This window comes from Callithrix jacchus, chromosome 1, assembly GCF_049354715.1.
Source record: "Callithrix jacchus isolate 240 chromosome 1, calJac240_pri, whole genome shotgun sequence".
NCBI classification, from domain to species: domain Eukaryota; kingdom Metazoa; phylum Chordata; class Mammalia; order Primates; family Cebidae; genus Callithrix; species Callithrix jacchus.
The window spans coordinates 96,029,429-96,042,027 of NC_133502.1; the positions used below are offsets into that span (position 1 = coordinate 96,029,429).

Below are 12,599 nucleotides of genomic sequence, written 5' to 3' on the forward strand. Positions count from 1 at the left end.
GGATCACTTGAGGCCAGGAGTTTGAGACCAGCCAGGGCAACATGGTAAAATACTTCGTCTCTACTAAAAATACAAAAATTAGCCAGGTATACTGGTGCATGTCTGTAATCTCAGCTACTCAAGAGGCTGAGGCAGGAGAATTGCTTGAACCAGGGAGGTGGAGGTTGCAGTGAACTGAGATGGCAACACTGCACTCCAGCCTGGGTGACAGAGCAAGACTCTGTTTCAAAAAAATAAATAAATAAACAAACAAACAATAAAACATGTTTATTCAAATTCAAAGTTTATTCCTTCCTCTTGTGGTGAATGTTTTGAATATGAAGTTAATGGGGAAAAAACATTTTCAGCCATTGTTAAAATAAATGGAGTAATTTGAAAAAAGAAATCGAGTGAGTGAAGGAGTAATAACCGGAGAAACTGCCACTCATCTAGTTATCCGTAGATGAATAGAAATGGAGACCAGTTTAACTCAGTTTAGCACTAAGTAGGAATTCATTCCTAGAGTCCCACCCTGAGGTGAATGTGACTGTCTATAATTACCCAGTGATGTGGGGTGCCACAATCAAGAGGGTGGGTGGGTATGTGGCTGCACTTACGTGTCTGGGTTCTCCGTGATTATCCCATCTCCAGATTTCCCTGGACCCTGGATAGATTCCATGGCTGTTGAGTAGAGAACCTTCTGCATCCCAGGTCGCTTAGCATCAGGCACATTTTGGGAGTTCTCCTCCTCTTTCTCTTTGATGGAATGGTCAAGGAAGTGAATTCCTAACAGAAGGCTATAGTCCATGATCTTGAAGCTTTCCAGCACCTGAATGAGAAAAAGAAACAGGAAGCCAGTCAACCCAAAGGTCTGTTCATCTCATCGACTCAGAATCAGAGAGCTCTTGATATGCAGACACACAGCTCCTGTTACCCCTCCCAGCGGGGTAGCTGAAAGATGAAGAATCAAAATAAAAACACTTGAGGTTATTATTAGGCCACATGCATGAAAGACTATCACAATGGCTCCAAGATGGGAATTTTATGCAAAACTGACATAAGCACGTTTTCTCAGCCCTCCACGGAAGTTCCGCTAATAGCACAGATTGAACATTTTCCACACGCCAGTGCTACAAAGCTCACTAACATTCAATCTTCTCAACAACCCTATGAGCTAGGTACTTCTGTTATCTCTGTTTTACAGCTGAAAAACTGGAGGCACAGAGAGATAAGGTAATTTGCTCAATATTACACAGCTTGTAAGTGACAGAGACCCAAGCAGTCAACTCCGATGTCCACACTCTTAAACAGTACAGCAGAGAAACCAACAACCAATAGTCTCTACAAGCTTGTACCCTCTGCGGCATGAAGACGCAGCTCGAATGTGTCTTTGTCTGAATTCTGTTCTCATAATCTTAAACTTGTGGGAAGTCAGTAGTCTTCTTTTCAAAGCCTGTCTTTCAAAGTTGCCGTTCCGTCCTTTAAAAATATATAATCTCAACAAAGAATAGTATTTCACATTTAATTATCCACTCAGCAGACTATGGGGAGACAAGGGAATTAAAAATAGTTGGCTATAGCCAGACAAAAAAGATGGCAATGCTCTGAAAAGAAAATGACAAGGTCTAGGTACCAGAATGTTGAGATGGCTTCAGGGTATAGGTGAGGCTTTGACACTCAGGACTGTTTTAGATGAAGAGCAGTGTTCAGGAAGAATGCCTGCAAACTGGGTGTTATCTTCTATGACAAAGTTCTTTTTTTACAAGTTCGTATATGATTCTCCCCTACAACAGACTTTTTAATACCTGGTATTTCTTACACAAAGCTGCTCAGAGAATCAAAACAGCCCAGAAAGTAAGACCACCCTGGTGGTCAGGACAGCTGTCTCTGAACCAACGTGAGAAGTTGTTCCTATACTTTAGCTAGGAAACAACCTTCAAGGATCATTGCCTATAGATAATTGTTTAGGAATAAAATAATCCACGATTTCTTATGCTTCCTGTTCTTGCTCAGTCCAATTGCCTTTTGACATTCATGATATAGTAAAGAGGGGATCAGGCCTGAGGATTCAATTACCTATGGCTGCCATTTCATGAATGCCACCTGAGAAAAGGCTTTATGAACTGTGGCATATGGCCTTCAAAAACTGTGGTTATTCTGCACCATGGGCATCTTTGCCATCAATGAGAACTGACGGTGGGCTGCAAATGAGTATCAATTACTCCAGGGTGTTCAGGCTTCATCTTTCAAAATACTAAGTCAAGTTCAGAAGGAGTCAGGCAGGAGCTAAGGATAGAATCTCGTCACTGAGGAGGTTTGGGCTGTGGGATTTTCTAACCCAGGTCACCTCAGAGTGGCCTGATAACAATGTGGAACGAGCCTTCCTAATGAAAGGCAGAGTGATGACAAGATTGGAGGAGGGAGGAAGGAAGGAAAGGGTGATAGGAAATGCTTCTTACCACTGATCCAATGCTTGAGTAGCAGACCCTCTGGCTGGTTCTCCATGGAGGTGTATCAGTGCCTTACTGCACCATACAGTAGCATAGACCATGGGAGAAAAGCAAGACTGTTTTACGTCAGGAGCACTGAGAGTCAGACTCTTAAAAGAAAATGCTAACAGATATTGGATGCTTTCTTCAGAAAGAAACGTGGTAGAAGGGCCTTAATCTTGCTAATTCTCAACCATACTGAAATGATGGCTCAGGCACAGTACCCACCCAGACAGCTTCATCAACTCTTTACAATGAATGACCATCTGCAGATGCTAATTTCCCCACTCACATTTATCAATGTTAGTGCTTCCTTTCTTGGAGAGACTTGGATAAGGGCATGGGGAATGGGGGATAAAGAGCTCGGACTCTGTGACCTTAGGCAGGTCACATCATCTCCTTGTGGGTCAGTTTCCTCATCTGTAAAATGGTGACAATATTACCTATCATAAAGAGTGCTTGTAAAAATTAAATGTGGCAATGCAAGTCAAGTGCTTAGAAAAGTCCCTAGCATAAAGTGCTTAATTAATTGCTAGCTCTTATCACTATGATTATAATTCATGGTGACTCATCCCTACACTAGCTCAAGAGACAACAGGTGTCAGCTTGAAGTAAACATTCCTAGAATCACACTTCTAGAGACAAATGTCACTAAATTAGCCAACAAAAATAGAACTGTATTGCTGGCCTGCTTACCAGTGTCATTTTGGCAAATCTCAATTCCTTTAGAAGCTCTGGGTTTGTGGATACCAAGGGGTATGGCCTGGATGGCTGACAACGCAGGAATTTTCAATTGGCAAAAACACAGTCTTGTGCCCCACACAGCCCCATTTGTCAATGTTTCCTCCAAAGCAGTAAACTCGCTTCAAAAGCAAGTTCTAATAAGACTCTGACAATACTGTGGATATTCCTAACAGGCACCCAGAATCATTTACTCAAGTTAGGAGTGGTCAAGCTTAAAAGTATTCCTGACACCATGATTTTCCTCTGCTGAGTATCCATGAATTAATTCTGCTTGTTAAAAAGCTTTTCTTATATTGTCATGCAATATTCAACCTCTGCAAAGCATTTTCCTCAGCAAAGCATCCATGAATTGTCAAGAAGCTTTTTAAAAAAATGAAATCATTTTTCTTCTATCTTCCTTCAATATTCAACCTGAACTGTGTGTTTTGCACTTGCAGTCTTTTTCCCTGCCCACGAACAGGCCCAAGAGAACTATGCATTTTACAGGGGAGACAAAGTCAGGCTGTATGGTCCAACCTGAACTACTGGATAAAGTAAGACACTATCCTGATGCTGTACAGGGTCCAATGCTTGTTTTGGTTTTTTTAAAAAATAAATTCCAAGAGAGAATTAACTCTTGAAAAAGTGATTAAAAAATGTTAAAAAGAGCATCATTTCCCCTGTACTCTTCTATTGGACTGCCAGCATCTGAGAAGGGTGCTGAGTTGCCCTTGTGAGGCCAAGACTCCTACTTTCAGAGGGAAAGGCTTAAAAGAAGAAATTCTACCTCCTTATGTGGAAAGCTGACCACTGCAGTTAGAGTTAGGGTTAGGTAAAGTCACCATCGATTAAGAAATCTGAAGGAACAAAAACAGAAATATATATGAATATATTTTAAAAAAAATAAAAGACTTCTGTAATGGGAAATTCTGGGAACAGATTTTAGTCACGTATTTTTAAGATCTGCATCAATTAGGAACAAAACAGTTCCGTTACTCATATCATCCCAGTCATTTAATTAAAAGAATAGATAAATCTGCCAACAACTTGACATGTGTGAGCTTTAAGAGTGAGCGACATTCTGCAACATGGCAGACACCAGTTGGTCCAGTTCATCATTCAGTGATGCACATTTCCAGAACGTCTGCCTGACCTTACTGTTGCTGGTGGATTCTGTACCTGTGCATTTGCCATTCAAAACTTGGGTTACGATGCAAATACAGGTGCCTTTCGATCTAGCTCTGGCAGGACTTCCCCATTTGTAAAAAAAAGGAAACAAGAATGATTCACAGAACTATTTAAAACTGAAAGCAAGCTGGAATACTGCAATGCTTTTTATTGCCAAAGTTAGATTTTTTCTTCCTTCCCTCTCAAGGACTAATTGAAGTCAATAACAACATTGGAATGTAGTGAAAAAGTCAATGTCAGAGTCAATGTCAAAGCAGCTGATAGAGTACCCTGAAGACATGATCAAAAACTACCTGTTCCTGAAATAAGGGCGTATTCCCCAGGTTTTCAGGGCTGGTGATGCATGAGTGCTCTTGTAACTTCTGTAGATTTGGGGACCTAATGTAGAAATATCATAACTCAGAATCAGGCATTCCTGTCTTCATGACCAAAGACTACAAAGAGCAGCTGGTTCTCCTTCTGCTTTCACATCTTAAACAGCACACTCCTTAGCCCACTGCAAACCATCTCCTGTCCTGCTGATAGCAGGAGCTGGTGTAGCTGCAGGCTCCTTGCTCTGGAAGCAGATGGCCGTGTTTGACTCATGGCTCCCCAACTTGTTTGTTTTTGGGCAAAGAATCTAACATTTCAGGTATCTATTCTAACCTGTGCTATCTCTATATAGGGATTCCTACCAAATAATTCCTATCAGAGTTATTGTGAAGATCAACTGAGTTAATCTGTGCCAAGTCTTAGGCACACAAAAAGCACACTCAATGTCAGCTAATCACATTATTTCTCCACCAGCCGAATCAATCCCTGTGACCATCCCACCTTGAATCTCCCTTAGCTATTGTGCCCTCCCTTCTCTGTGTTGTCTTTGTATTTGACTTTCCCCCTTTTTCTTCCTGTGCCCTAAATGTGTTCCCCAAAGTTCTCTAACTCTGTTCTCTACTTTCTAGTACTTACATTCACTATTTCGGTGGAAAAAAAATGTTTAAGTGCCATGCACTGTGGAAGCTGTTGGATCTTCAAGGATAAATAAAACAGGCAAGTATACCATACTCAATATTAAACAAGCCCAAATTACATTGTAATAAGGCCTGGAGGCAACAATCAGGGAGTACCTACTTTTGATTGGGGGGCATTTCAACAGTCCAGGTAACAGATGGTAATACTTGAATGTGTAGCTGCAGTTGGGGAGCTCAAGGGAGAAGTGGATAGATTTGAGATCTTCTTAAAGGTAGATTCCAATTACCCTCTTTCTACAGAAAATTCCTAAACTGTTGCATTTAATCTGACTTCATCCCTAAGCTGCAGCCCAGCATATTTCCTTCAGGACATCTCTAAACTTCTTTTTCAAATTAAAAAAAGTTTTTTTGAGACAGGGTCTTACTCTGTCGCCCAGGCTAGAGTGCAGTGATGCAAACATGGCTCATTGCAACCTTGGCCTTTTGGGTTCAGGTGATCCTCCCATCTCAGCCTCCCAAGTGGCTGGAATTATAGGCACATGCCACCATGCCTGGCTAATTTTTTGTGGAGATGGGGTTTTGCCTTGCTGCCCAGGCTGGTCTTGAACTCCTGGGCTCAAGCGATCCAACCACCTTGGCCTGCCAAAGTGCTGGGATTATAGGCATGAGACACCATGACCAGCCTTCTAAATGTCCACACACGGCCATGCTACGACCCTGAATTCTTATCTCACCCCAAAGCAGTTCTTTCTCCTCATTTCCCTCTTTTATTTGAAATCATTCTAATGTGATTTCATACTTCATGGCTCCTTTTCCTTCACTCCTTTCCTACCCAATCCTGCAGCTTCTATTATCAAAATGTTCCTTCACTCTAATGATAATGATTTGATCCCAGTTTTACCACCCAGCCCCCCCCACCCCTTTTTTTTTGAGATGGAGTCTCACTCTGTCACCCAGGCTGGAGTGCAATGGCACAATCTCGGCTCATTGCAACCTCCACTTCCTGGGTTCAAGTGATTCTCCTGGTTCAGCCTCCTGAGTAGCTGGGATTACAACAAGTATGCATCACCATGCTCAGCTAATTTTCTATTTTTAGTAGAGATGGGGTTTCTCCATGTTCATCTGGCTGGTCTTGAACTTCCGACCTCAGGTGATTCCCCGACCTTGGCCTCCCAAAGTGCTAGGATTACAGGTGTGAGCTACTGTACCTGGCCCAGTTTCCTATTCTTTCCTCACAAATCCATTCCTGACATGTGATCTTGACCAGATCACATCATGTTGCTTCTCAAAGCCTTCAGTCTCTCACCATTACTTAGTGTTAGTTCTTCAATTTGACATAGAAGGTCCATACTAATATGGCCTCAGCCAGTGTCTTTTTGTTATTTATTGCCTGCCTAGAGACACTTGCCAGACTAGTCGACTGGAACTTCTTAATTACCCCTAAATGTGCTCTGAAGATATAAACCCTGATGCGTTTTCTAATGTGGTTTCTTCTAGATGGTCCTTACCATCTTTTCAAATCCTACTGTTTTTTCAAAGCCTGTCTCTACTCCAGGCAAATTTACTAATGATTTCAACAAACTATTGGGATATGTCCCCCTCTGAAGACCCAAGCACATTATTAGTGTCCCTCTGTCATATGAAATTCTATCTCAGGTTACATCTATATTCTTTGTATTATACACACAAGACTTCATGTCTCAACAAAGACTAGTTTGACTTAGTGCATCTTGCTGTGTGTTCTAAACATAGTAGGAATGAATATTCGTTATATTATTTTCCACATGTATAAGCAAGTGAAAACCAAAATATTCAGCAGCAAAGAATGTAAAATACTATACCTTGTATCTTAAATATAAGAACTTGATACCTGTGCATCATGATTACAATGCTCATGAACAAGTTTTTGGCACTGAAAACAGTTACTGTGATTATGTGCTCTGGGTGGTCAAAAACATAAAGATAAAAGCCTACAGGGCTTTCAAACCTACCCACACCATGGGTATTTTAAATACACTGTGTCAAGGGCAAAAATCAAGCTGATATTTATAGAGGTTCTTTTGATTTACTGTTTAGTAGGCATACAACTAAATGGCAGATAAAAGGCAAGGCTGTTTTGCTATAAAGTAGGCTGAGCTTTGAGTCTAGTAAGACTACCACATTTTTCTTCAAGAAAGCTTTTCAAGAACAGCATGTCACAGGCTTGGTCAACTGCAAAGGCTCTTTAATTATTCAAGAATGCTTGGTGCTGGCCCTAAGATGGAACACATCTCAAGGCCTACTTAGCTTTCCTGACCCCTGTTTCCTTGTCACAGGGGTTCTTATGGAAATTAACCCATTCTATACATACTTTACTTTATTGCACACCTAGTATGTGTCAGGAACTCTTTTGTTTAAAATTCCTTTGTGTAGTCTAGAAGATGTATAATAAAATTAGAACATCCCCATTTTGCAACTCCTGATGAATGAATGGGTCCAGTCAGTCAGTGGTCATCAACAGCTACTAACATTGCAGAAAGAAAGGCATTCTGACATGATGTGCCTCCAGAAGAGTGGAGACACCAAATATGAAGTCAGACCTAAATCTGACTCAACCTGTAGATCCCAAAACCCACACAGAAAAAAACACACAAGAGAGGAGCATGTTAGATGAAACAATGGGATGTAATCAGCAAAATCCAGATGCTCTGGGATAAACAACCCAATATCTTCAGCAAATACTTTCAAAATTAAAAAAACAGAGTGACAAGAAACTTAGCAAGTAGATTCTACTTAAATCCTGATCCAAATCCTAAAAAGTTGTTTCTGAAACAATTAAAAATTTGAGCACTGACATTTGATTAGTAAGAATTGATATTTTTAATCCATTATAATGGTATTATAGTTTTTTTTTTTAAGGAGTCCTACTAGAATACATATGAGTAAAATGATGTGATGCTTTGGATGTATTTCAAATTATACAGGAAGAGAGGCAGTAAAAAAAAAAAACCTAGACTGGCTATGAGTTAAAAATAGAGTACAGAATATATGTGGATTCATTATAATATTTGATCTACTTTTATATATTTTTATTGTATAAACTTTTCAAAATTAAAATTTAGTGTGTTATTTTGAAATGCTAAGATAAAATGTATGTCTATCCCTGTTTAGCATTAACTCACTCATTGCCAGTGATGAGCTAGAGATGGCCAAGAAAAAAACAGAAATTAATAATTTGGAATCTCAACTAAAGACTAATCAAGTGAGACAGAAATAGCAAGTTTTCTGCTGTGTTCTATCAAGTGACATAGAACAGAACTTGCCATGTTCTGTCTCACTTGATCTATCTTTGATAGAAGATCTGAAGAATAACCGAATTAACAAAATGTGGAGCTGACAGGAAAATGTATCAAGGGTCCCGAGTAATGCTTCCAGTTGACCTAGAATCTAGTCCCTGAACAAGGACTTAATGACTGGCAAATACATTTTTGTTATTTCGATAACGTAAAAAAAATTCAAAATAGTGTCCTGGAGATTTTACGCAAATAGACATTTCTGAAAATACTGGTTTAGGAAAAAAATGAGTCCAAGGGCCTGCCATTTCTCCCAAAACAGACCCCTCAGAGTACAGTTCTAGAATTCCTTGTATTGTGCAAGTCTAGTTAGAGCTGAACACTTCCTTTTCAATTTAATTTAATTTCCTCAGTAAAGCTCAGTGTTCTTTGCTAATGTAATAATGAGAAAATACAGGCTGTGACAAGCCATACAATTTTGGCTGGTAAAGCAGAATGAAATAAATATTAAATCCTTAGCCTAGTTTTGGCAATAATGTGTTTTTCATGGTGTCTATGCAGTGATTTAGACCTTGGGCTGTGCTGGATTACCATGGACCAAGGCTTTTATTTTTTATTTTTTGCTCACTTAAAAAGCTTGAAGTAATAAAAATATACCTTATGTGCATTAAAATGGTCATCTATCATTTAAAAAGATTTCATCACCAGCTTCCTATATTGGTTGAATTTGGTTTTCTTTCTTTATAAACATTCTGTTTCTTCAAATAAAGATGTCTTCATAAATTATTTTGTAAACAGGTTTAAAAGTAGTATCTGATGTTAAAATGCCAAGTCCTTCTCATTACATGTTTTTATATCTTCTTGGCCTTACCACAAATGATTTAGTTCATTGCAGCATAACTGGTAGGACAGCAGAGAGCTCAGGCACAGGCCAGCTGCCGTGTGAGACTCAGAGGCCACACTTTGTTCAAACCCCCACATCCACGTCCATGTGAGGGAAAATTCTGGAACCCTCACCACTGTCTGCTACAGCCCACCACCTCTGGTAAACTGCTTTTCGTGGTAAAAAGAAAAAAGTACTTCCCCTTCCCCTTTCATATTACTCTTACGGGACAAAGAAAGAGAAGAATGGAAGTATCTGTCCATTATAAATAGTACCCTGATGGTTTCAACTTTGTGTTTAAACTCTAAGCTTCTTAGAAAAAGGACTATATCCTATTCATTTTTTGTACCTCCCACAGGTCTTTGAACAGAGCCTTCTACAGAAAGACAATTCAGAAGTGTTTGCTGAACAACATGTAATTAATTTAGCAGGAAGGTAAGGTTGAATTTATCAACGGAGATTCCTGTGGTGGTTTAAGGCCAAAGAAAACTGGCTGATCTATGTTCTGGGATTGTCGAACCTTTCATAAGCAGGAAGAATCTGAGGCCCGGGAAAGTCACCATTGGTATTGAGAAACGATATCTAAGAACAGCAAGTACCTACCTACAGAGTGAGTTTTAAAAAGAAGTGATGGAAAACCCAGGTTCTGAGAAGTATCACTAAGAAAAAAAAAAAATACTTTGGAGTCTTGAATTATTTTCCTTTTTGAATAATAATATATGTAGATGATCAAAACTAAAGAAGGTACAAGAGAGTAGCTCAACATGACACAGTTGAAAGTCACACTTAGCATGAGGGGGACAGTTAAGTCAGAACTGGGATATGTAAGTGTGGAGAGGCCCACGGCAATGTTCTCATCTCTCTGTGTCCACATGGGACAAGGACCCTATGTTTCCAAAGGTGCTCACCTAAAAAAAATGGAGGATAAAACAGGGATAGTTCACACCCACCCTGAGAGTGAATTCAACTTTAAATAAAGAGAATATTTAACTGGAGAGCTGACTGTCTAAACCAGAAGAGACTGCAATATTAATTGATAAGTTTAAATTTGGGGAAATGGATGCTAGTACAGAAAAGGATTCATAGATAATTAAGTAGCTACATTTCCCCCACACGTCTGAGTGCACAGAAAGTAAATTGGCAACCTGGAATCACTGCTTTCTCTGTTCCTTGAAAATTCCATTGGTGACATTTTTTTGAATTTGCTAACAATCTAGGAAAGAAAGGCTGGATAGCTAAATCAGAAAGAGGAATATCAGAGGATGGAGAATCTCTACTTCTAAAGAACTCCATCATCATTTGAGGAGACATCACCAGGTGCTTATGAAAATACAGCAAACACTGAGTTGGTCATTATAATGGTTTGTCTTTGGAACATCTGGAGCAGGCTGAATATGGGTAAAGTTTACAAATAAGGTATTCGTGTGGAGAAGTGAAGAGAGGAAGTTAATGTGATGCAGAATCATTTCAGCAAGGCTTGCATTAAGGCTGGATGAGGATACTTTAAATAAACGCTAAGTTTTAATGTCCTTGTAGCCTGAGTAGCTATGGACAACTGATCTGTCCAGTGAAGTACACATCCCTTTTAAAAGACATTTTTGATGTATACATATAGAAAGTTCACAGATATACCCTTTTTATAAAAAGTTGAATGTTATATATAAATTTATGTATAACAGATTGTCCTTGGCCATTTCATTCTTATGGAGGGAGATATTCCCCCCCATGGACATTTGACTTACAAGTTCAGTACTTGGAGGGACAAAAATGAAGAGAGAAGAGTTATACTTACTCGATCAAAATAATTTGGCCAACTGCAGTGGCTCATACCCAGCACTTTGGTAGGCCAAGGCAGGTGGATTGCTTGAGCCCAGGAGTTCCAGACCAAACTAGGCAACATGGTGAAACCCTTTCTTTACAAAAAATACAAAAATTAGTTGAGCATAGTGGCACATGCTTGTAGTCCCAGTTGCTTGTGAGGCTAAGGTGGGAGGAATGCTTGAGCCCAGAGAAGGTTGCAAGTGAGCCATGATCATGCTCCAGCCTGGGCAACAAAACAAGACTGTCTCAAAATATAAAAAAAACCCACTAAATTAAAAAATGTCTTTGAAGGAAGAACACTGGTGATATCAAAGGGACACTTACTTGCAGGGTAGAAGGGCATGTAAAGGGTGTAGACTGATACTGACAGGGATGAAGAGCCATATATGTGACCCCAAACCTCTCAGAAGCCAGTATGGGTGATCTTTTCTGAAAGGTTCAGAACCACTGGATGTTCAAAGAAGTACCTTACTTTTCACAAGGTAGTCATGCAGGCCCTGGTCCTTCAGCACATAAATGTGCCCTGGATGTTGAATAAATAAAATTAAGCTCTATAAAATCAAACTGATTAAGCCTAAGTTGAAAGCTTCTGGGAGGAAGACAAGGTCATGTTTGACAGGTACATGATGCACTGGGTAATGTACCACAGGGTACATTTCTGAGCCTTTTTTTTTGAGACGGAGTTTTGCTCTTGTTACCCAGGCTGGAATGCAATGGCATCATCTCGGCTCACCGCAACCTCCGCCTCCTGGGTTCAGGCAATTCTCCTGCCTCAGCCTCCCGAGTAGCTGGGATTACAGGCATGCACCACCGTGCCCAGCTAATTTTTTGTATTTTTAGTAGAGACGGGGTTTCACCATATTGACCAGGATGGTCTCAATCTTGTGACCTCGTGATCCACCCGCCTCGGCCTCCCAAAGTGCTGGGATTACAGGCGTGAGCCACCGCGCCCAGTCTGAACCATTTTTAAACTTTGTAATATTTTTCTAGACCTTGGAAACTCTTAAATATGCCTTAAATCTCTGTAACTCAGGCATTCACCAGCTTCCGGAAGTTCCTCCCAAGGTATGGAGCTTCAGCTCCATTTTGTAAATCACTGGGGTTTGCCGCCCCTACGTCTCCTTTGGATTGGCTGTTGGCAAACCTGCTGTGTTTCACATCATGATCTGTGTGACTGGCTTACGTCAAATCCACAACCAGATCCACAACAGCCAACCTCAGAGCCTTTAGATACATCTTCAAAGCCAGAGTTGCTACCATCAGGCCCCATGTGTCCCCATCCTTTTCCTGCCAT

At 40.2% G+C, this 12,599-nt stretch overlaps 1 protein-coding gene across 8 annotated transcripts in view; it reads right to left on the reverse strand.

The window, feature by feature from the left end:
• Positions 1–12,599, reverse strand: part of PIP5K1B (phosphatidylinositol-4-phosphate 5-kinase type 1 beta) — a 346,015-nt gene that overhangs the window by 125,778 nt on the left and 207,638 nt on the right. For all 8 annotated transcript variants that reach the window (XM_035303089.3, XM_054255089.2, XM_078367069.1 and 5 more), the window contains one exon: positions 597–808. In XM_035303089.3, the coding sequence (XP_035158980.1) occupies positions 597–808 (212 nt within the window). The remainder of the gene's footprint in view (positions 1–596; positions 809–12,599) is intronic.